This window comes from Microtus pennsylvanicus, chromosome X, assembly GCF_037038515.1.
Source record: "Microtus pennsylvanicus isolate mMicPen1 chromosome X, mMicPen1.hap1, whole genome shotgun sequence".
NCBI classification, from domain to species: domain Eukaryota; kingdom Metazoa; phylum Chordata; class Mammalia; order Rodentia; family Cricetidae; genus Microtus; species Microtus pennsylvanicus.
This window is the reverse complement of record NC_134601.1, coordinates 76523973-76548669: the sequence shown is the minus strand read 5'-3', so window position 1 is coordinate 76548669 and position 24697 is coordinate 76523973. Positions and strand designations below refer to the sequence as shown.

The following is a 24697-nucleotide window of genomic DNA, read 5'->3' as shown; positions in this document are numbered from 1 at the left end:
GGCTGTTCTTCCAGTGGACCCCTGGGTTCAATTCCCAGCATCCACATGGCAGCTCATAACTGTCTGTAACTCCAGGAATTCCAACACCTTTCAGACACACATGCAGGCAAACCACCAATGTACATAAAATTAAAAATTAAAAAAGATATATGTGAAGTATTTAGAGGTATATAATCTCATGTTGACATGTTTACTTCAGGCTATAAAAAAACAGCTTGATTATTTTTACATTGATACATTATATTCCATAATTTAGAGCAACTTTAACTATTATTAATTCAAATTTCTTTATATAAAATACATCTTCATTTTCTTGGTTATAGCTTTCCAAAACTTAAATACAGAACTTACTATGTACTGAAAACATATGTAACTTCTTGAGCTTAACTCACTCAATATAATGTCTTTGTCATTTACCTAAATTATTGGGAAATCAATGTTTCCATCCTTTAATTGCTCAGTAGCCCATCACATGGAAATAACACATAGCTTGTTTATTCACTAACCGTTTCAAGACAGTAAGGTCACTTCCATTCTTGAGGTATTGTAAACGGGTGTGCTGAGAGATACAAATATTGAATGGTCCCACAAAACTGGGTTATATAATTCACAGAGATATAGAATAGAAAACTGACTCCAAAGATAGAGAAAGGTAGAAGGAGTTTATTACTATTTTTTCAGATGTGATAACTACTCAGCTAATTCTTCAAGTGTAAACTAAAACCAAAATCTACTATTTTTGCCTGAAATAATCTTAATTAGTACTGTGCCTCTATTGTAGAATTTAAATGTACTCAGAGTACACTGAAACTATGTAACCTTTAAATGAATCTTAATACACTCAAAACATAAAATGCAACTCAAATGAACACCAAAAAAGATTAGAAAAACATGTACTAGAATGATGAAAAATAATCAAATAATAGGCTTATTAGTATATAAGGAAATTTATATACCTGTTAACTTGATATGTCCTATTTCATCAAGCAAGATGCTGTAAATAAAAATTCATATTAAATATGGTGGAAATATATGAAGGTCATAAATATAAAATTGGTCACTATTTTCACATTCAGCATTTTGAAATGAAACACATAAATGTCATAAATATAAAATTAGTCACTTTTTGATATATTGGGAAATTTTCAATTAGTATTTTAAAAACAAAAGTGTATTATGAAGATTATTTTGTACAAGTTAATTTTATGTAACTATATCAACCATCAAAAATTCATAATTCAAAAAAGCTTAATGAAATACCAAAATATATTTGCATTCAAAATGTAAATAAATATGAATAAAGGGTGGAGAGACAGGAAGGCTTAGTAGATAAAGGCAATTGCCACCAAGATTGTCAAAGTGATATTTGGCACCCACATTGTAGAAGGAGAGTAAAGAAATCCCCCAGGTTGTCCTCTTACCTCCACACACACGCCACAGCATACATATGAATGCAATCACACATACAAACACATATAATAAGTCAATGTAATAAAAAACCTTAAAAAGCAATATAGATAACATGGATACAAATGGATAATATAATTTTACTTCTCTGGTTTCAGGTCTCTATACACAATTCCTAATTTATGCAGATGATCCAAAGCCAGGGCCAATTCGGCAAGGTAGAATTTCACATCTTCCTCTGTAAAAAGAACCTAAAATAAAATAATAATTCATCATTTGATCTTTCTTCTTATATTATGTACTTTTAAATTTACTTCTTTAACACCAGTAGACAGAAAAATCTAGGCAAATAATAAGAAAATAAGTGTTGTTAAATATTACTTGATTGGCACAGTCGTTAAGTAAACCAGAGATGTTTTTCAGATATTTGATGTTAGTGTCTTTAAAATTCTTTTCTTTAAAAAAATTAGCAATTTAAGTATAATTCTTTCAGAAACACATGCTGTTTATACATCATCTTACATTAAATGTTCTTCAAAAAATTTAGGCTTTTTATGAGTAGTATAAAATCAATATTAATTTTGGTAAACTGAATTGGCATAGTGGCTGTGCTCACTCATAGTAATTAAATTATTAGGGATATTTTGTTTTAACACTCATACTCCCATTTTTATAATTTCTCTTTTGCCACCTATTATTACTTCTCAGTAATTTCACATGTAGCTCCACCAATTCTAAGCTTCTAAATTTATCACTGTAAGTTGTTAAATTAATAATCCTTCCATGCTCACATCTGATCTAAAAGGGATCCATCCACCTGTAAGCAAAGTTTATGAATTTAATGACAGTTGATTTTTCAACCTTTGTGTGTTTATGTTGGAGAATAAAGATGTTAAGACAAATTGAAAAGCATATGAAACGAAGTCAGAATTAGAGGTTTAAGATCAGATTATGTCATTTAAGACTCTGAACCTGAGTTTTTAATTTTTCAAAAAATAAAAATATTTACTACATTTAACTAAAAACACTGTTATAAGAATCAGACTCATTTAAACGTACCTAAATATGAAACTATATGGTTTTATTAGTACTGGCATATGAGAGTTGAGTATGTAATCTATACACACATTGGTAACTACTCAACCACTACACCACTACATATAATTTTAGAGCTATCAAGGATTTTCAGATCAGGCAAAATACTGTTTTCTAGTAATATGATATTTTCATTCAAGAAATCTGGCATATTTGGAAGGATCAAGTTTGAATAAAATACCACATGGCTAAAATCAACTTTCCCATTTAGATTATAGTTACTGTATTTCACAATGCAGATTCAGGCTACTAGTAAAACAAGAAAATGAAGAGTTAATATTAGTCATTGTCTAAGTTTCAGGAACATTTCTTTGAATGTTCCAATGGTGAAGTGTGTGAACATCATTTAAAACTTTTTATTGAGTATTAAGTACTTGTTACTCATTTAACTTCTGTGGTCGAACAATCAAATGTTCACTGAAACCTAATACATGACAAATCTCTAAATACTGTTCATAATTTCAAGGAAGAAAGACTGTCTTGGCTAGTTATACTTTATATCAAATACATAATCTTATCTTAATGTTGTCTTGGTAGAAAGACTCATGACAAAAATAATAAACTTGCTAAAAGGCAATTATGCACCAGACGCAATTAATTATGTGCCAGCACTATATATTCTTTCTGTTATCACAGTCTTCCAATATAATGTACTGCTATCAATATCTTACAGAAGTGAACAATGAGACTCAGAGTGACTAAGTAACTTGCCCAAAGTAACTACTAAGCAGGAAGCATAAAATCTGAATTCAGAAATACTAGAACCTAAAAGTGACTTTTTACCCAGAAGCCACTTCAATCTCCCTTAAAGTGTGTATTTTCCCCTATGTTTCAGTTCACAACCAATAATGCTTTCATATTTGTTTATTATACTCATAAAACTCCCTTCAAAAGTGAAAGTCCTCTTAGACTCCAGTACAAGGAAAAGCATTTTTAACCTGTGGTTTGTTAATTTGTGTATGAGACAGTGTATGTTAAGATACTTGAATCCTTACTACATGTATTAGCTATCTCCTTTACTCCCACTTAGTATTTATTATATCATAAGCATACTCCCATACATTTCAAACTTTTAAATAAAAGTTATTAAATAAATGCATATTAATTATGTCAATTCACCATGATTTACCTAAATGTTCTCATTCTTATCAATGAGACTACTTCCAAAATTCACACCTATGAATATCATAATATGTTATATTATAAATATATGTTCTTAAAATGCATACTTCTTTGTATTTCACCAGAATGGTTTGTTAAGTAATAAAACAGTAAATACTAGAAATATAGTCTGGATTCATGACTTATAAAATAACATTACTTTCCAATAAGGTTACAATAGTTTCCATGCCCATCAGCAAATTTTTGAATATATTAGCCTTACTACACCTATAACAGAACCAAATTATTTTTTAATGAAATTTTTAACTTAATATACAAAAGAGTATTAAATTGATTTGATTTAAATTTACTCATAGACCAAACAGTTTTTCATGTCCTGTGGCCTTTCTAGTTTTCAGACTACAAGAAATTTATTGTCTATTTTCCATTATTAACCCACTATTTTGTTCAGTTGGTATAAGGCCTTCAAGTATGAAAACGTCATGTCTTACAAATGTTTTTAAAATAAGTGTTGTTTTTGATAGTTCCTAATTTTATATAGCCAAATGTATTTTATGTTTGGTTTCCTCTTTGTTATTTTAAAGCTTACCATATGTCCATTCATTGCTTAACTAAATACTTGCATTTTCTTTTAGGATACAGTGATTAATTTTAAGCTATAGTTAAATCATAAAATTTATTTAGTGTGCAATCCAGGTGATGTTTTACTTTAGTTTTGAAATATCTAAACAAATTCTCCTATCCTGTTTTGTTGAATAATCAATCTTTTTATCATAATATATGACTCATTCTTTACTCATTAATTGTATGTTAAATTATCTATTGTAAGATTCATGTGTTATATAATATGTTCCTGATTCTGTCTTAAAACTATCATATCTACAGGTATGGTGGAGCATATCTGTAATCCTAGCACTTACAAGGGTACAGTATGAAAGAGTCTGTGTTCAAGGCCAGTTGGCTCTCTCAGCTAGACTCTCTCAAAAGTCAAAGGAAAGCCGGGCGGTGGTGGCACACACCTGATGTGGGAGTGTCATATATCAATCTGTTGATTTCATTGGTTAAGTAATAAACAAACTGCTTGGGCTCATAGCTTAGAACATAGGTGGGTGGAGTAAACAGAACAGAATGCTGGGAGGAAGAGGAAGTAAGACGCCTCAGGAAGAGACGCCATGCCTTGGTCCTGGGCAGACACACGCGATGAAGCTCCTACCCAGGATGGACTTAGGCTAGAATCTTCCTGGTAAGACCGGTCAGGATATCAGAATTAGCCAGTAAGAGCTAGAGCTAAAGGGCCAAGCAGTGTTTAAATGAATACAGTTTGTGTGTTGTTATTTCGGGGCATAAGCTATCCAGGCAGCCGGGGTGCCGGGGACGCAGCCCCGCCGCTCCTATTACTACACACGCCTTTAATCCCAGCACTCCAGACACGATTCAGCTCCGACCCAGGATGGATGTAGGCTAGAATCTTCCCAGTAAGCACACCTTGGGGTGCTACACACATGACTGGAAATGGGCTAGTCCAGGTGCGAGAATTAGCCTAGAAGAGGCTAGATAGAAATGGGCCAAGCAGTGTTTAAAAAAATACAGTGTCCATGTAATTATTTCGAGGCATAAGCTAGCAGGCGGCTGGGGTGCAGGGGACGCAGCCCCTCCACTCATATTACAACAGAATGGCAGAGGCGGGCGGATCTCTGTGAGTTCGAGACCAGCCTGGTCTACAGAGTGAGTTCCAGGACAGGCTCCAAAGCCACAGAGAAACCCTGTCTCGGAAAAAAAAAAATGTCAAACGAGCAGGAAGAAAATTTTAAGAAAGTTTATATCAAATGACTTTTTTGGCATTTGTTTACTTCTCTAGATAAACTGTAAAACAATGCTGCAAATTTTAAAAACACACGAATTTCTATTTTGACTCTGTCTAAAATTTTATTAAACTGATAAATGAATTTTGAACATACTCTTAGTTTTACAATAATAAATACAAGATATTTTCTAGATATTAGCAAAAGAAAAAGATATGGCTTAAAATTTTATGCATTTATTTATATATGTGTCTGTGTACATTTTCAGGGACAGAAATTTGGGGAGGTATATTTTTCTTTTAAAATGTAAAGAATGAACATTATAAAATTTCTTAATACATACTAAAATAAAATTTAAAATTCTGTGTCTAAGGCACAAATACTTCTTCAGTTTGGGTTGCTCAATTTTTTATTCACAAGGGAAATATAACCAACCATCAACTACTTATAATAAGCTGCCTATAGAAGTCATCACTGAATCAGTTTTTTAAAGTCTCTTCAATGAATAAACTAATTTATTGTCTTTTGGGAAATGTATTTAAAATGCTTGCTCTTACCTAATATTCCAGACTTAGGAATTAAAACTTACTGACTGCATCTCTGTGCTAGTGTGAGTTTAGATAGTCCCACATCGAGAATGAAGGTCTGAAGAGTTTAAAAGAAAATCAGAAATGACTACAGGCAAGAATTTTTCAAAGACATTTGTGACACTTCTATAATCTAACAAAAAATAATAAATGCTGGAGCCTTGATATACCATTGTCCTTCTACCATTTCTTTAAAGATTTTTCCTTGGAAGAGGGTCACAGACAGACCATATTACATACTAAATTCTGTCCTTGACTACAAAATATATGGTCACACATGCCAAGTTCTACACTGAAGAAAGATATAAGCTAGAGGACTCAGGCATCTAAGCGCTGACTAGCATCCCGTAAGTACAGTTTTCGTTTATCACAAGTTCCAGAGCTCTCCTACATCATAAATTCTATAACTTAAATGTTGAACTACAATAATCCAATTAAAACTCTTCTACCAGACTACCATTTCAAGATAAAATGAAATGGACAAGGGCAAAACCTATTTTCCTGCCTGAAACAGCCACAACACAGAACAAAATATATGAAATGATATTTCTCAAGACACTGGACATCTAGCAACAGAGGACAGTGAATACTGAGATATGAGTAATAAACGTGGTATGCCCTCCAATTTTCCTAGCTTACTACCTGGAAAGTTTCCAAGTGGTAGTGTAGGGAGCTCTAACTCAAATAGAGCTCAAAGATTTTCTGTAGTAATGAGTTAGAGCCAAATGACTTAGAGAAGAAAATAATCCAGGGTACTAAACCAGAGGAAACTGCAGAACAGCTTCTCAAAATATGTAATGATTCCCAAGCATACAGCTGGGGATGCACACAGTATGTGCAAATGAGGACACTATGCCGAACCAGAAAAAGAACTAAGGGCTATACAAAACAATCCATGCAACTCACATTGGGCAAGTGATAGTTCCTGTTATATTTAGGTAGAGCAGAAAACATCACACACAAAGAATCAGAAAACAGAAGGTCTTAGCTTTAGTAGTAGATCAAAATTAATACTGAATAAATGATGTTCAGGGTCATTGTAACAAATTTTAAAAAAAGACATGAAAAGATGAAACAAGTTCTACATTTTCCAGCAAGCATCAGTGTATTTCCGGAAGCATTTCAAAAGTACTCATCTTCGAATACCTTAACTTTCACAAAGATTGCCCAGAAACAAGAAATTCCCAATCATGAATCAAAGGGAACTGACATCAAGGGAAAACAGAGTATTAAAGGATTAAAAGAAAACACTAAGCTCAAGATGATGAAAGACATGCCTCGTTTGGAAATCAAGATAATAAATACATCATTGCAATTCCAAGAATGTTAGAGTAATTAAGAAAGGTCGTTGTTTGAATAGTGAGGAAAATTAACCCCATACTAAATGCTGTCTTGAGTGAAAAAATTTAAATGAGGGGCCTAGAGTTGGGGGTACAGATAAAGTGTAGAGTGGATCACTACCATATGAGAGGCTCAATGTTTGATTCTCCAGTACTAAAGATTAAAAGTAAGATCCTAAATGATAACAATGACAAAATATTTAGTGTATAAGAAAACTACATTCATAGTATCTACCACCATCCAATACAAATAAGTCATATCTGTGCTGGTGCATACCTATAATCCCAACATGCTGAAGGCTGATGATGGAAGATTTGGGTTCACATCTAGTCTGGGCTATACAATAATATACCATGCTTTAATAAAGGAAGGAAGGAAGGAAGGAAGGAAGGAAGGAAGGAAGGAAGGAAGGAAGGAAGGAAGGAAGGAAGGAAGGAAGGAAGGAAAAAACTTTGTATGTTGTCACTGAGCTATGAAAGACGTCACAGGAAATACTTAAATGTGTGTGTGTCTTTGTTTCTATAAAACTTATAAAAAGTAACTGAGGGCTAGAGAGATAACTCATGGTTAAGAGCACTGACTGTTCTCCCACAGGACCCAGGTTAAATTCCCAGCATGTACATGGCAGCTCACACCTATCTGTAACTCCCAAGATCTGACACACTCATATAGACATAGGCAAAACACCAATGTACATAAAATAATAAATGAATTATTTTTTAAAACAAAAAAGAAAAGCAACTTGTTTAAAGACTGTATATCCTTGATCCCAACTTAAATATTCACATTATAAAACCTAATAAAACTACAAAATAACAAAAGGTTAGTTAATACTGCCAAGCTAGCGGTAGAACTAAAAAATAAAATTAAAATGCATCCATGAAAGAGGAAAATATACCAGGAATAAATGGTACTTGCAATCTAATAAAATGATAGATTTAAATATAAAATATAAAATTACATATTAAATACAATAAGTCTAATATAATACTTTAAAAATAGCATACTTTCAAAGTGGATAAAAGTCAAGGATGTCATATGTACTTAATTGCTACATGTAAAAGAATAATTAGTTTAAAATGAAGACACAGAAGAAGGTATACTGAGCTAATATTGCTATCTTAAGAGTCATAAAACTAGTAATAATGCATTAAATTAAGTCATTTAATAGTGACACCATTTCCTTATCAAGAAAGAATACACCATTACAAAGTTCTTTTTAATCTCTGGTAGAAAGGCAATAAATATACAGATCTATAACTATAATAAAAAATTTCATGTGTTTACAAAATATAAAAACCAGTATAATAATGGAACAAATTCATGATTGCTAAAACAAACACTATTAACAAACCTGATCTAACACCCATTCAATGACCCTTCCACCAGCCCACAAGAGAGTACACATTTTCCTTATATGCACATGGAACATTGACAAACATATATCATGTTCTAAAGAATGTAATAAATATAAACAATTTAAGAAGATTCAGGTCATGAAAAGTAGCCTCTATGACTACAGTAATATTGGGTTATAAATCAATATTAGAAAGATGTCTGGAAAAATAAATAAATATGTATAAATTAAATAACATGTTCTCAAATAAGCAATGAGTCAAAGAAAGGAAACTAGGAAGTACATTAAACAAAGCAAATGTGCCACATTGCAAAATAACAGGAACAAAGTTAAAACGGTACTTCAAGAATTTGTACACTAAATGATTGCATTAGAAAAGAAGAAAGGCATCAGATCAGTAATCTGCTTCCATCTAGAAACTAGAAAAAGAAAAAGCTAGTAACTAGAAAATAGTAGTAAAGATTAAAAAAGAAAAATAGAAATATAACAAAAAAATCAATAAAGTTAAAAGCTTGTATCATAAAAAGAAAAATAAAACTGATAAACCACTAGCAATGCCAAACAGGACTAAGGAAGAAAAGACAAACTACCACCATCAGGAGTGCGATTCTACACCTATGAGAAAAGATAATAATGGAATATAATGAACAGTTGTGGTGGCTTGAATGAGAAATGTCTCATACAGGCTGGTGTATTAGTCACTGAGTATCCGGCTGTTGGCACCGTTTGAAGAGGTTATGAACCATTTAGGACAAGAAATATTGCTGAACAAAGTATATCACTGAGGGTAGACTTTGAGCATTTACAGTCTTGTTCCACTTCCAAATCATTCAGCCTGCTTCTTAAGTGATAGTGAGATAAAATCCTTTAGCTTTCTACCCTGCTGTCATGTCTCCCCTGAGATTATGGCCTCTTGCTCTGGAACTGCAAGCTAAACAAACAAACAAACAAACAAACCTCTTCCTACTAGAAGTTCCTCTTGGTCATGGCATTTTAATACAGCAAGGGCAACAACAATATAATGAGCATAAAACCTATAGCTACAAATTTGATGAAACTAATACATGCATTGAAAGAAATAAGGTAGCAGACAAACTTCATCAAAAAGAAACAATAATCTTAAATATATTATATAAATTGACTTTTTGTTTAAACACCTTACTAAAAAGAACTTTTTTTAGTCAAACACCTTACCAGGCCAAGTTGCCTTCACACATAAAGTCTATCAATCATTAAAACAATTAATATTGAATCTAAATAAGTTCTACTGAAAGTTGAAATATATCTATTTAACTTAGGAATCAAGAATTACCTTGACACAACAAACAAATGAAGAAAACACAAAACAAGAAAATAAATATTCCTTATGAAAATAATTGCAGGTATAGAGAGATGGCTGAGCAGTTAAGAACACTGGGCTGCTCTTTCAAGAGTCATGTTCAGTTCCCAGCATCCCCGTGGCAGTTCACAACCATCTGTAACTACAGTTCCAGAGGAAACTAAAACCTTCTTCCAGCCTTTATTGGCACTACCTGATTGTGTTGCCCAGACATACATTCAGGAAAAACACCCATACACATACAATAAAAACAGAAGGGAAAAAATTAAAACGAAAATAAACACGAACATTTAGCACATATCATCCAATAATATTTTAAAATAATTATACTTCAGGTTCCCTATCCTCATCTTCCCAAGGAACTAACTGGGGACATCGCCTTGGGCTCCTGGGAGCCACTCTGGGTTCAAGTCTCTTGCCAGCCCTAAAGTGGCTCCCTTAACTAAGAATTGTGCTTCCGTGCTCCCCTATCCAGCCTTCCTTTATCCCAATCATCTTGTTTTCCCAAGTTCCCCCCATCCTCCCCTTCTCACTTTTCTCTCCCCATCTCCCCTTACCCCCAACCCACCCCACCCCCAAGATCCCACTTTTCTCCCCGGCAATTTTGTCTACTTCCCATAGGCAAGAGGATAACTATATGTTTTTCCTTGGGTTCACCTTCTTATTTAGCTTCTTTAGGATCACCAATTGTAGACTCCGTGACCCTTATTTATGGCTAGAAACCAAGTATGAGTGAGTACATCCCGTGTTCATCTTTTTGGGTCTGGGTTACCTCACTCAGGATAGAAATTAAGCAGAAAAAAAGTCTCCATTAAATGCATGTGACAATATGTATCATCTATTAAAACACTTCTTCACAACTTAATAAGAGATAGTAACTCAAGCTAATAAAGTTCACATACAGGTTTAAGTTTTAAAGTGAAATTAGTTTCAATCTGTTTTGAATTATTAAGACAAGAATGTCTGTTTCCCATCAAATTTATTCAACATCAGAATGAAATTCAAGCCAGTGCTAACAAGGTTATGAATAAAGAAATACATGATATCCAAAGCGGAAAGAAGTAAAGCACCTTGTCAAAAGTAATTAGTATAACATTTTTTTTGAATCTACACAAAAAGCAGCTAAAATATGTTAATTCTGCTAGATTGTGAGATTCAAGCTCAATATAGGAAAAACTCTATTGTTTTTCCCAGTGATACTAAAATTAAAAGAACAATTCTTCTTGCATCATTAAAACAGAACACACTAAAAGATAAATCTGACAAAAGATGTGCAAGACCTATATGCTGAAAATAATCATTCCTGAAATTAGGCATGATTTGGAGCAGAAAAAAAAAAACATGTTCATAGAAAAGTCAGTATTTTTTAATGTCCATTTTGTGCAAACTGAATTACAGGCTGAATGAAAAAACCAACCAAAAATCTAAGTAGGCTTTTTTATAAGAAAGTGAAAGTGTGACTTTAAAATTAATAAAGAAATGCAAATGACCGGGGCTGGAGATATGGCTCAGTGGTTAAGAGCACTGATTGCTCTTCCAGAGGACCCGAGTTCAATTCCCAGCACCCACATGGTAGCTCACAACTGTCTGAAGATCCAGTTGCAGGGGATCTGACACCTTCACACATAAAAATAAAGTTAAATAAACCATAAAAATATTTAAAAAAAAAGAAATGCAAATGACCTACAAGAGCCTAAAAAATTTGCAAAAGAAAAGCAAACCTCATGGATTGTAATCACTGACTTCAAGATATACTATAAAGATTCAGTTAATCAAGACAGAGGAGTATGGTCATGAAGACAGACAAATAAGTCACTGAACAGAACATAGTATCCAGAGATAGGCCTTCACACATATGAAAATCTGATTTTAAATGAAATTACAAGGTAATTCATTGAAAAAAAGATAATTTTCCCAAACATGATGCTAGAAGTCTGAATGTTAAAAAAAAAAAACTTCAGCACGTACCTATATAACCACATATTAAAATAACCCAAAATGAATTAAGGATACAAATATAAACTACAGAATACTCTAAAATACACAGGAAAAATTTTCACCTAGAATTAGATAAACATTTCTTAAGTGGGGTAATTAAAAAACATTAATTTAATGGGCAAATTACAAACCAGACTTCACCAAAATTAAGAAATTCTGCTTTCAAAAGATATGAGATTAAAAAAAAAACCAACCTAAAAACCAGAAGAAAATATTTTAAAATAGCATACATGATAACAGACTTCCATCTAAACTAGGAACCTCCAGAAGAAAACAAATAATTAACTTGAAAATGGGAAAATGTTTAAACATTTTATCAAAGAAGATAGACAACAAATAAATGTAGGAAAAGATGCCCAACATCTTTAGTATTTAAGGTGATAAAATTGATAACCACAATTAGGTAATACTATATAATTAACAGACGTTCAAAATGTTTTAAAAGAAAAAAAAATGACTGATCATACCAACTGTTGGCAAGGATGTGAAGCAACTGAAATTCTTGTATGCTGCTGTTTGGAGTGTAAAAATTATACAAGCACTTTGGAAAACAGTTTGGCAGTGACTTTAAAGTTAAAACACACCTACCATGTGACCCAGCTATCAAACTCCTAGATATTTATTCATGAGAAATGAAAACATTATGTCAATAATCATTTGTACATGAATGTTTACAGCAGCTTAACTGGTAATATCCAAAAACCGCAATAACACAAACATTCATCAAGTAAATAAACAAAACATGGTACATCCATAAAATGGGTACTACTCACCTAAAAAGTGAATGAGCTAACACATACAACATGGATAAACCAAAATAATTATAACGATTTAAACAAGATAAAAAGAATATGCATATATATATATATATATATGTGTGTGTGTGTGTGTGTGTGAGTGTGTGTGTGTGTGTAATATGATCTTGTTTCTATAATCTCTTAGAAAACACAAACAGTGACAGACAGCAGATTCAGTAGATGTAGGGTGGAAAAAACACATTATAAGCCCCTTTGGTAATAACGTTATTTTAATAATGATTTCACATTTACATGAAGAGGCAAAAGATATCAAATTTGTTGTACTATTTATTGTATGTCAATTATACCTCAATAAATCAACTTCTGAATAAACTAAACACCACACAAGAGGCATTTAGGTAGCTCGAGTAACCAAAGTCCTAGACTTGCTCCTATCTAGTTCACTCAGTTATTCATAATGCCCTATCATCTCAGAGAAGAATAAAAAGAACACTGAGATCATCTAAAAGCACACACAGAAAGTATTAACTGACATATCACTAAATACTATATAGAGTGATAAAAAGCTTATGATTTCAAATTTCTACAGAAAAATTATAGGACTTTTTATCTTTGTTAGAATAAAATCTATTAACAAATTCGTAAAGAAATTCTCACCTCTTTGGATAATCTTGTGAAGACATCTCCTCCTCTGAGGAAATCCAAGATTAAATACAGCTTTCCCTCAGTCTGAAAGGCTAATTAGAAATAATAATGTTGTAGCAGACTTACCCTAAAGACTGAAAATTTTACCATACTTTTATATTAACATGTTTACAATTTATCAACATTATAAAATAATTATATATTTAAATGGTCTATTGTTAGATAATATCAAAATTAAATCCACTATTTAATTGAGTGTTCAAATTGCTATAAATTCCTTTACAGAACATGTTCAGTGTTACATGTGGCTTTACAAAATCTACTACTAAAATTTTCCTGTTAATGAAGTTTCTTGTTCTGGTACAGTTGCCTGAAATTTGTCACCCAATCATATCTATTGCATTCTACAAAGCTCAAAGAAGTCACCTCCTCTAAACCGTTGCACACTTCCCTATAGCATCTTTAATCTCCATCAAAATTATCTTAATACTTTTCATATTTAATTGTACTTCAAGCCTCTTTTGCATTTTTTCACTTTCATTTGCACAGCTTAATTCCCTGTATATTACTAGAAATTAGGGATTATTTCAGTAGCCCACTTCATATAATACAGTATTTTGCCACAATAAGGATTTACTATTAATCTCATGGTAAGTAAAAGACTCAAAGACATTCTATAGTATTGCCGTTTTTATTCTATTACATTAAAAAAAAAAGAGTTAAAGTGGTCAGAATTTCTTATAAGGTTTGAATTATCTTGTTAAATATTTAAAATGAGTTCTCTCAAAAACTGCACAAAGAATAAAATCAATATGTGCTACATTTTAAATGCACAAAATGAAATTGTATCATAAACTACATCAAACTAAAGTTTTATTTTGATCTATTCCCCATGAAAATCATATCTACAATCTCTTTCATATATTAACAAAGGAGACATGACTGAAATTCATAAATGTCTGATTCTAAAACTCATCCTTCCATTATTTCTGCTATTTCTTACTACTCTCAGCTCCTCCATTATATTACAAAACAGTTCAAACTACCTAATATATAACCACACAGCCTTAATTAGAACTGGAAAATAAAAATAATATTGTCCTTGTAAGTAAACATCAACATGATTTACATAAATTATCATAGTAGTCTATGATCATGGAGGTACTGTCTCATCTCATCTAAAAATACTACTGGTCAAACAAGTTGAAGAATTTTCATTGCATGGGAATTTGTGTGTGTGTGTGTGTGTGTGTGTAAAATGTGTTTTCATATATACATATACACAAACTCATGCCCATTTTCTTCTCTCCACTTCCTCTCATAGCCACCCAATACTACTGCCTCCCAATTTCACATGTTCATTTTTAAGAGTTCAGCCAGTATGTGCATGCGTATAGAGTCATCTACTGAAACATGGGTAGTGTCTTAGATACTGCATAGCTAAAGAACGCTGACTCTTTACCCATAGCCATCAACTGCCAATAGTTCAATTTGGGGTGAGACTTCATGACCTCCTCTGTGATACTTGATGGGATTTTGGAAGACATTATCATGTAACATAATTGAGTATATCAACTTAAGAAAATAAAATTCAACTAAAAGCTAGATATTGATACATGTTTCATATTTTATATTGCAGAATACATTAACTAACTTTAAAGTATATATTTCTTGATTTCTTGTTATACTATCTGAAAATAATTGTATTACTCTAACTCCATAATTTAAAAAAAGGTTGCATACCATAGTGTAGTTTGACGATAAATGGATGATTTACTTCCACCAGAATATCCCTCTCCATCTTTGTGCGAACGCGGTCTCGAACTAAAATTATACAAAGATTGAAATATTATACTCGTTCATAATTTCAGTAAAGACCTGCCATTTACTAACCAAAATATAAATACATAAATAATTTCATAAGTAACCAATGCAATTAAGTCTGTGTAGTCCTAGATTATAATAACCATTTTCAGAAACCAGAAGATTTTGTTTAAATCTAGAGATCTAAAGTAGCATATTTGGCTAATATGTATTTAAATTTTCATGTGAAATAAAATTGAAATTAGTAGTAAACTTCATCTTCTACCCTGACACTCCCTCGCCCGCCTTTTTCTCTTTCACTGGGTTTCAGGAAGTCCATGCTGGTCTTGAATATGTTATACAGTGGAGGATGATTTTGAACTCCACCTCTGTAGAGCTAGGATTACAGGTTTGTGTTATCATGTCAGGATCTGCATTAATTTTATAAGTCTAGAAGACAGTGCATATAAATGTATGGCGTAGTTGTGCTTTCTAAATGTGCACCACCCAGACAAAACATTAAAAAAAAAAGTTGAAAGAAAAAACTAAGATTTTTAAAACACTGAAGTTTAGACTGAATTAAATGAAATATGTCCCATTTTCTGCTATTAAACTTTTATTCAGATACACATTCAGAAAATTAAGTTATATGACAACAGAGGTCCCCAGAAGTATCAGTTGATAACTAGGAAACTGTAATAATTAACAATGCTAAAAAGCAACTCTACTAGTTCCAAGACAGGCTCCAAAGCTACAGAGAAAACCTGTCTTGAAAAACCAAAAAAAAAAAAAGCAACTCTAAGCATTCCCTTTACAAGCAACATATGGTGCATTTCATAAAACAAGTTTTGCCAAATTATACTCTAATTAAACTTTTTAATTTGATACCTTTTAAGCAAGCTTTTCTTAACACCTTCATTGCATAGAGCTGCCCAGCATCAGGACCAGTCTTCTTTCTAACAAGAAAAACCTAACAGAAGAAATATATTTAAGTAAATTTCAGTTCAAACCAGTTTATCACTTTAAATATATTTTCTTATATATTCCTGTGAATTTCATACAATGAATTCTGATTATATTCACCCACTATGTGTTCCCCAATAAATATCACTCCCATCTTATCTCCCAATGTCATGTTCTCTTTTTATATTGTAATTCAATTAGTGTTTCTAGCATGTGCATGGGTTTAGGGCCAACTATGAGAATATATGCAACTTATTAAACAAAACTCACCCACATCAAACATATCCATGTGGAATTTTTATTGGCTCGATACTGTGCAAGTCTGATACTGATAACCATAATTCCTATGAGTTTATAAGTGGACCAGACTTATCATATCCAGAAAATACTGTTTCATAGTAATCCTCCCTAACCTCTGGCTCTTATTACATCATTTGTTTGGTAAGGTTGTTCAAACTGTACTAAGTCACATAGAGAAGAATTAGAAACTATAATAGTTGACAGAAGATAATAAAAGAATGCATGTCTCAAAAACATAAGAGATGGAATAAAATCATTCACTTTTCATTTATTTGAGATTATAACATAATTACATCAATTCTACTTTCCCTTTCCTCCATCCAAACACTCCTATATACCCCACCTTGCTCTCTTAAATTCATGGCTTCTTTTCTTATTGTTATTGCGTGCGCACGAGCGCGCGCGCGCGCACACACACACACACACATTTCTTTTTAAAATATAACCTCAGTTCATATGATGTTCCTTGTACAAATGTTTTCAGGTCTGACCATCTGATATTGAATAGACAATTGGTATGCTCCTTGAGGGAAACTCCTTTTATAAGTTGTTAAGTATTTTCTACAATTTTCACATGTATATAATGTGTTTGGATCAGGTTTACCCCCTCATTGCTTCCCTTTCAAATCCTTTCCTAGAACCCCACTACTATTCCCTCTAAAGTTGAAGGCATTCTTTATCCCTGCACACTAATTATACATTTTCCCTTACGTTTTCTGTTATAAAATAGGCAAATATGTAGCTATGCTATAATGTATATTTAGCTAATGTATATTTGTTTACATTCCCCTTAATTCAACAACTCAAACTCTGTATATTTACTAGTTTAAAAAGGAAAATTTTATAAGTATTTAGCATTTTCCTGGACTTAGAGAAGTTTGTGGCTCAAGAAATTAATAACAAAATGAAATAGAGATTTGAGGCAGAAATTTCGTTTTAAGATTGCATTGCCTTAATAAAAAACCAAAGAAATGCTACCACCATAAATATTAATGTTTTAGAAGTTGTTAGGTATTTTATTTTATAACAAAGAATAATCAAAGGCAATGCATACCTGAGAGGTAAAAAAATGATGGCAAAATATCTCAATAAAAAATGTGGAAAATAAAGCATAAGTTTACCAAATGAGCTTAAATAATATTTCTTCAAACTCAAATGATGATCCATAAAAGCTAGACTGTACAGCACTTTAATTATAAAGAAAGATATGGATACAGTTTATAGGAATTATAAATTATGGGCTGCTGAGTTGAAAGAGCAGGTAACAGGGGTTGCTTTCAATATTTGAGTTTGGTCCCTGGAACCCACATGCTGAAGAGAGAACTAATTACTGCAAGTTGTCCTCTGCAACCCCCAAACACCCTACCACGTGTATATCAATAAAGAGAGGGGATACCCACTAGGAAAGACTGTTTTCTTTTTAAATTAACAGATACGTGTTTTCTCTGCCCAAGCCTGCCATCACCGCACCACACTTCATTCATCTGGATCAAGCAGTGTCCCTTAAATTGGAAACATACCTAAATAAATACATTAGTTTACAGAAAATTGCCAATGCAATTTAAATAACTGTTAAATAACTGTCATGCCTCCTCTTTGACAAGTATATCTGGAAGCATTTTATTCCATATCAGCTATGTAAAAATTACATAGCAGCAAAATCTATGATATGCTATATGCACCTTACATTCATTCACTATGGTTGAGCACACAGCTACTTATATTTTTATATCTCATGGGAGTTCTGCTTTCATCTCTCTGAATAGAAACTTTTAGATCATACCTGAAGATCACTTAACGGTACAGTTTTACACTAACCCAGGATACTACTTTTAACATTTTCTGAGTAAAAGAACCAGCCTTCTGGTTTTTTCCCCAATCCATTGTAGATGATACTTTTACAAAATATAATCGAATGAATTTAGAATAATGAACTTTAAAGTTATGTAAAATATAACCATTAATATCCCACAGATCAAAAATTAGTCCTATGGAAGTGTCTAAATGTTTACTCTCTATTTTTAAACATCTGCAAAACTAAACAACTAATTAGTTGATAATAATCACAGTTGGAGCAGACTAAGGAAAAAGAGTCCACATATTAACACATAGAAGGTTTATTTTCTACAACATGGAACAAATATTGAGAACAGAAGAGCTTCACAGTTAAATTCAAGCACACATTTTGCAGATCAATATCTGTGTATTAAATGAACAGATTAATACTATAGTATGTCAATTATTTAGTAGAATTGACATTCTACTATAATTTGAATGAACTCCAAGCAAATTTTCCCAATGTAGAAACTCAAGAAAATGTGGATAGCACCACAGATGATTTCAAAATGGCTGCTCCATTTGTTTTATTTTCTTTATTTAAAACTGAAGAATCATAATTCACAAATTACTTTATTAATAAAAACAATAAGTATTTGAGTAAATAGTGTCAAAATCAGCATACCCATCATCTACCATCAGTACCATTTCTAATGGAAGCATTAAATTCAAAATTAAAGTCTTATAACTTATTAGTACTGAGTCAGTACATTTAATCACAAAAATCTATTTTTAAACCTAATATATAGAATAGACCAAAGAACTTGATCAATTATGAAGACAAAATGTTATATAAAACTTAAATTGCTTAAGATAAAGAGTTCCAATTCCAGAAGTATACTTACTAACATAAGTTTTGGCCAAAGTATTGTCTGTCAGTGAACAGATGGGTATGTGTTTATACAACTGATTAAAGATGTACTATCTACCATTTTAAAGCACTAAGTAAAAGGGATTTTCATAACTATAATAATAAACTGCAAAGCTAAGCAAATGTCAATGACCCTAAGTACCAGGCTCAAAGGTTTCAGAGATTTACTAAATACAGGAAGTTTCTTGTTTTATAATCAAAATTACCATAATGAAGAAATTAAAAACAAAACAAGCCAACTCATCTTACATGTTTTTACACTACCACATATAAAATTATGTTTCATTTTTACAAAAAAGTTATTTTCTCAATCTCTGAGGCTTAAACACATCTTTTAAAATTTAAAAATTATTGAAAACTCCAAAGAGCTTGATTCTTAGGGTGACATCTATTCATATTTGCCATATTAAAATTAGAAAAGAAAAATATTATGTATTTATTAGTGGAATAACACTAACTTTTTTTTCTTTTTTTTTTTTTTCGAGACAGGGTTTTGATGGAGGAAGGTCATTGGCTAATAAAGGAACTGCCTCGGCCCATTTTATTGGTTAGGACGTAGGTAGGTGGAGTAAACAGAACAGAATGCCGGGAGGAAGAGGAAGTGAGGTCAGACTCGACAGCTCTCCTCTCCGAGACGCCATGCTCCCCGCTCCAGGAAAGATGCACGCTATGAAGCTCCGACCCAGGATGGACTTAGGCTAGAATCTTCCCGGTAAGACCGGTGCTATACAGATGATAAGAAATGGGCTAGTCCAGGTGCGAGAGGTAGCCCAGAAGAGGCTAGGTAGAAATGAGCCAAGCAGTGATTAAATGAATACAGTTTGTGTGTTGTTATTTCAGGGCAAAAGCTAGCTGAGCAGGTGGCTGGGGTGTTGGGGACGCAGCCCCGCCGCTCATATCACTACAGGTTTCTCCGTAGCTTTTGGTTCCTGTCCTGGAACTAGCTCTTGTAGACCAGGCTGGCCTCGAACTCACAGAGATCCGCCTGCCTCTGCCTCCCGAGTGCTGGGATTAAAGGCGTGCGCCACCACTGCCTGGCTTAAGACTAACATTTTATATTATTATAGTGACATTTCATTTGTATTTTAATAAATAAAGCTTGCCTAAAGATCAGAGAGTAAAAGAGCCACACTGATCAGGCTTACAGACCGGACAGAGGTGGTACACACCTTTAATCCCAGTAGCCACACTAGTTTGCCATAGAAGCTGGGTGGTAGAGGTGCATGCCTTTAACCATATCCCTAGAGAGGAATATATGATGGGAGGAAACAGCTCTCGGAAGCAGTCTCATTGTGAGATTCCTAGAGGCAGGATCGCCATTTTATTCTGAGGTAGAGCAGGTGGCTGGTTGCTTTGCTTTTCTGATCTTCAGATTGAACCCCAATATTGGTCTCTGGGTTTTTAATCATTCATGCTACATATGATATCATAAATGATTTTTTTTTGGTTTTTCGATACAAGGTTTCTCTGTGTAACAGTCCTGGTTGTCCTGGAACTCAATCTGTAGACTAGGCTGACCTTGAACTCACAGAGATCCACAGGACTCTGCCTCCCCAGTGCTGAGATTAAAGGTGTGTGCCACCAACCAGATTCATAAATGTTTTTAAAGATAATTATGTTTTCCAAAATAAAAAAGTAAAAGAAAAGTGTGACACTGAACTACATTTTCTGCTAATACCTACTTAGCTTAAAATAAGACAACTGGATTCATATATCTGCCTCTATATTCAACATGTTAAAATCAAGTTGTTTTGCAGAAAAATGGTTGTTTTTTTATATCAGGGTTCACAAGTGTAATTTGGGAGATAGAATTTTAATAATCTTTTCATATAATTGTGACTGTCCTGATACATCAGAAATCGACAACTAGCAGTTTCTTTAAAAGAGAATCTGAAACCATATTCCTTTTATCTAGCTATGTTCTGTTACACAAAAATATACTGGCCCTCCTTGCATTCTGAATGTATTTGGTACCCATACTTGATTTGATGCACAGGTCATCTGAAAAATACTGATTCACTTAATTACAAATACCTTCCAAATGCTGGCATTGCCACCTAATCATTAAGTTATATAAGGTATCAAAATGTTACGGTGTTGAGGATGAAAAAAAAATTTATATATATGAGTTATAAAAAAACATATAAAGCTAATTGTTGGTTCAAGTCCTTATTCTGTCATGGATATTTTTGGTTTGGGTGGTGGATAAGTTCATAAAATATATTTACTACTGAAAGTATAAAATTTAATGTGAAGCTTTATACTTTCCATTTCAAATGGAAATTTGAACTTAATGAACTGTAGATAAGTGATTTAGTTGTATAGACTTTCAGTCTAATTTTGGTGTGATATTTTTATTTAAATCAAGGTTTTTATAACAAAATTTATAAATTTAAAAAATTAAAATGATGGAGGAGAGTCATCTGTCTATGTGTTACTTTCATTGGTTAATAAAGAAACTGCCTTGGCCTTTGATAGGACAGAAAATTAAGTAGGCGGAGTAAACAGAACAGAATGCTGGGAAGAAGGGAAGTTAGGCAGACGTCATAGCTCTCCTCTCCCAGATAGACACAGGTTAAGATCTTTCCCCGGTGAGCCACCACCTCGTGGTGCTACACAGATTATGAAATATGGGTTAATCAAGATATGAGAATTAGCCAATAAGAGGCTAGAACTAATGGGCCAGTGTTTAAAAGAATACAATTTGTGTGTTGTTATTTCAGGTATAAAGCTAGCAGTGCGGGTGCTGGGTGGAAACGCAGCCTGCCTCTCCTCACTACATTAAAAATTTAATAATTCATGTTCCTTCAAACTTCTACTTTTAATAGACAAAAATATGACCAGTACTTTTTTCCTATAATAGAATCATACCATTCATTTTTTTGGAAAAAACAATAACAAAAACTATCAATACTCAAATTTAAGTAACCATAATTTATAACTCATTTCTTTCTAGTAAGAATAGTGATCCACAAGTGGGCAGTTGCACATATGAACTCACAGCAACTGTGGAAGAATATACAAAAGACTGGTGCAATCTCAAGCCAGATAAAATCCCAGTATGGAAAATGAGAAATGGGCATGAAGTCCCACCACTAGATTTTTTTTTTTTTGATTTTCGAGACAGGGTTTCTCCGTAGCTTTTGGTTCCTGTCCTGGAACTAGCTCTTGTAGACCAGGCTGGCCTCAAACTCACAGAGATCTGCCTGTCTCTGCCTCCTGAGTGCTGGGATTAAAGGCATGTGCCACCACCACCCGGCCCACCACTAGATTTTTAAGAACCTTATTGCTAGAAGATGGATAGTCAGTTTTCTTTAATGGAGTGGCCCACTAGTAGGCTGACCATACTCTATGACATGCCCCAGTCATAAGAGTAATTGGACAGCAAAAATTGGATTACATGGATTAAAAAAAAAACAAGAAAAACTCAGATGTTGGGTGGGTAAGAAAATGACAGTGAAAATGGGATGAGTTGGGTTAAGGGAATGATTATAAACAAAATAATTGTTATTAAATTCTCAAAAAATTAATACAGATATATAAGATAGTGATCCATGAAAAATAACTAGTTCACCTCATAACTCAAAATTTTTCACTTGTATTCTGCTTTGAAAAACTTGTTTGATCTGCAACTAAAATGCTTCATTATATTTTCAATTCTATAGAATATTAAAAAGATATTAATTTTATGGTTGAGATATAATAAAGGAAATAACTGATTATATCTCATCAAGGACTTTCTTCAACTAAGTGTGAGACTGTAAAGAACCAAAGACAAATGTACTATTTGGAGTTTCTACTGTTATTGTACACAGCAGTTCTAAAAATATTTGGGTTATTATGAAACAGTTCTGACCTAAGGACTCCTTGAAACGGTTTGGAGATGCCTAGAGACACACAGACCACACCTCTGACAACTACTGTTGTAGAATACAGTCATTAATGGTATTGCAAAGAACAGCATATAAAGGAAGAGGCAGTTAAGGAAGGATAAAAGAGCCCATGCTTCAAGAAAAAATTAAGTTGTACAAAGTAATCATTTCTCATAACTCTCCAAGTGTTCCCTCTTATTCTTAAATGTCAAATAGAAGATGTCATGTCATCTTTCATAATCTGAAAAAGTGACTGCTAATTCCATAATATGCCATTTTCAACAAGCAAAAACCTATTTCTACCTTCTCACAATCAACTATAAATATAGCTGTGGTGCCTATCAAGATCTCTCCAGTTACATTAGACCGTGGGAATCTGTTCAGAAGGGAAATGAGTGAGTTACCTCAAAGTATTTTTCTCTCTCTCACATGGACTTTTATATTGTTCATTAAGAAGTATTATATTGTCCATTAGTAAGTACTCAGGAAACACTTGGAAGTGAATTAGATCACATATATTTAAATGTTGATTGCAGAGACTATACCAACTAGAGACTTATTTCAAAACACAACCAAGTATTTTTAAAACTATCACTTGATAATTGATCAATTATATAAAAATAAAATAGTTCAGTGTTCAAAATTCATTTTAAGCCCTATATTTAGACGCTTATCACAAAAGGAAATACTTAATAATCCATGAATATACATTATATAATCAATTTTCCCTATGCTATATACAATCTAGTCTGACAATGCCAAATTTTTATATTTTTGTTTTAAAAATGTAATATTCACGTGTGCTACCTTTCATTAGTAAGTAGTCATTAGTAGCAGTATACTTCACACGATCACTAAAGAATTCTCCATACGTCTTTCATAGGGATACTGTTTTTTTTCTAATTTTACTCAGTATATAAATAGGTTTTATTATGATAATACATAGCATGATGTCTTATTCTTATTCACTTCCACTCTGATTTTTCCCACAGCCCCTGCCTCTTGCTGGACCACAGACTCCACTCAAACAGTTCTCTTCATTTGATTTTGTCACATATCTTTTATTACTCACTTTTTCAACACTCCCCAATTTCTTGAAATTGTTCCTCCCCCTCTATTGTCTTGACTTCTCTCTCTCTCTCTCTATCTCTCTCTCTGTATATGCACACACACACACACACATATACAAACATATATGTGTTCTTCATATGAGTGAAAACATAATCACATGAATGAAAACATGAGGAGTTCATGTGGTCCTGGACTTTTTTGTTTAACTTGGTAATGTACTGTTTCTCATTCCTGATATAGGTATATATGTGCTGTTTGTATAATCTTGGTTTAATTCTTATGAGTTACATATCAATCAATTTATCCATTTCTTCTGGATTTTTCAATTTATGAGTACAAGTTTGTAAAGCATTACCTAATGGTTTTATGAGTTTGAGTAGTTTGTTATCCCCCTTTCATTATTACTTTTATCAATTTGGGTCTTCTCTATATTTTTATTGGTTAGTTTGGTTAAGTATTTGTCCATTTTGTTTACCTCTTCAATGAATCAATTCTGCTTCACAACATTCTTTGAACTGTTAAACTCCATT

At 32.8% G+C, this 24697-nt stretch overlaps 1 protein-coding gene across 2 annotated transcripts in view; it reads right to left on the bottom strand.

Moving 5' to 3' along the window:
* The window catches only part of Rps6ka6 (ribosomal protein S6 kinase A6), a 167502-nt gene that overhangs the window by 51686 nt on the left and 91119 nt on the right, over positions 1–24697 (bottom strand). For both annotated transcript variants that reach the window (XM_075957739.1, XM_075957740.1), the window contains 5 exons: positions 16143–16224; positions 15195–15275; positions 13464–13543; positions 1552–1658; positions 957–994 (listed from right to left, as the gene is read on the bottom strand). In XM_075957739.1, coding sequence (XP_075813854.1) covers positions 957–994; positions 1552–1658; positions 13464–13543; positions 15195–15275; positions 16143–16224 — 388 coding nt within the window. The remainder of the gene's footprint in view (positions 1–956; positions 995–1551; positions 1659–13463; positions 13544–15194; positions 15276–16142; positions 16225–24697) is intronic.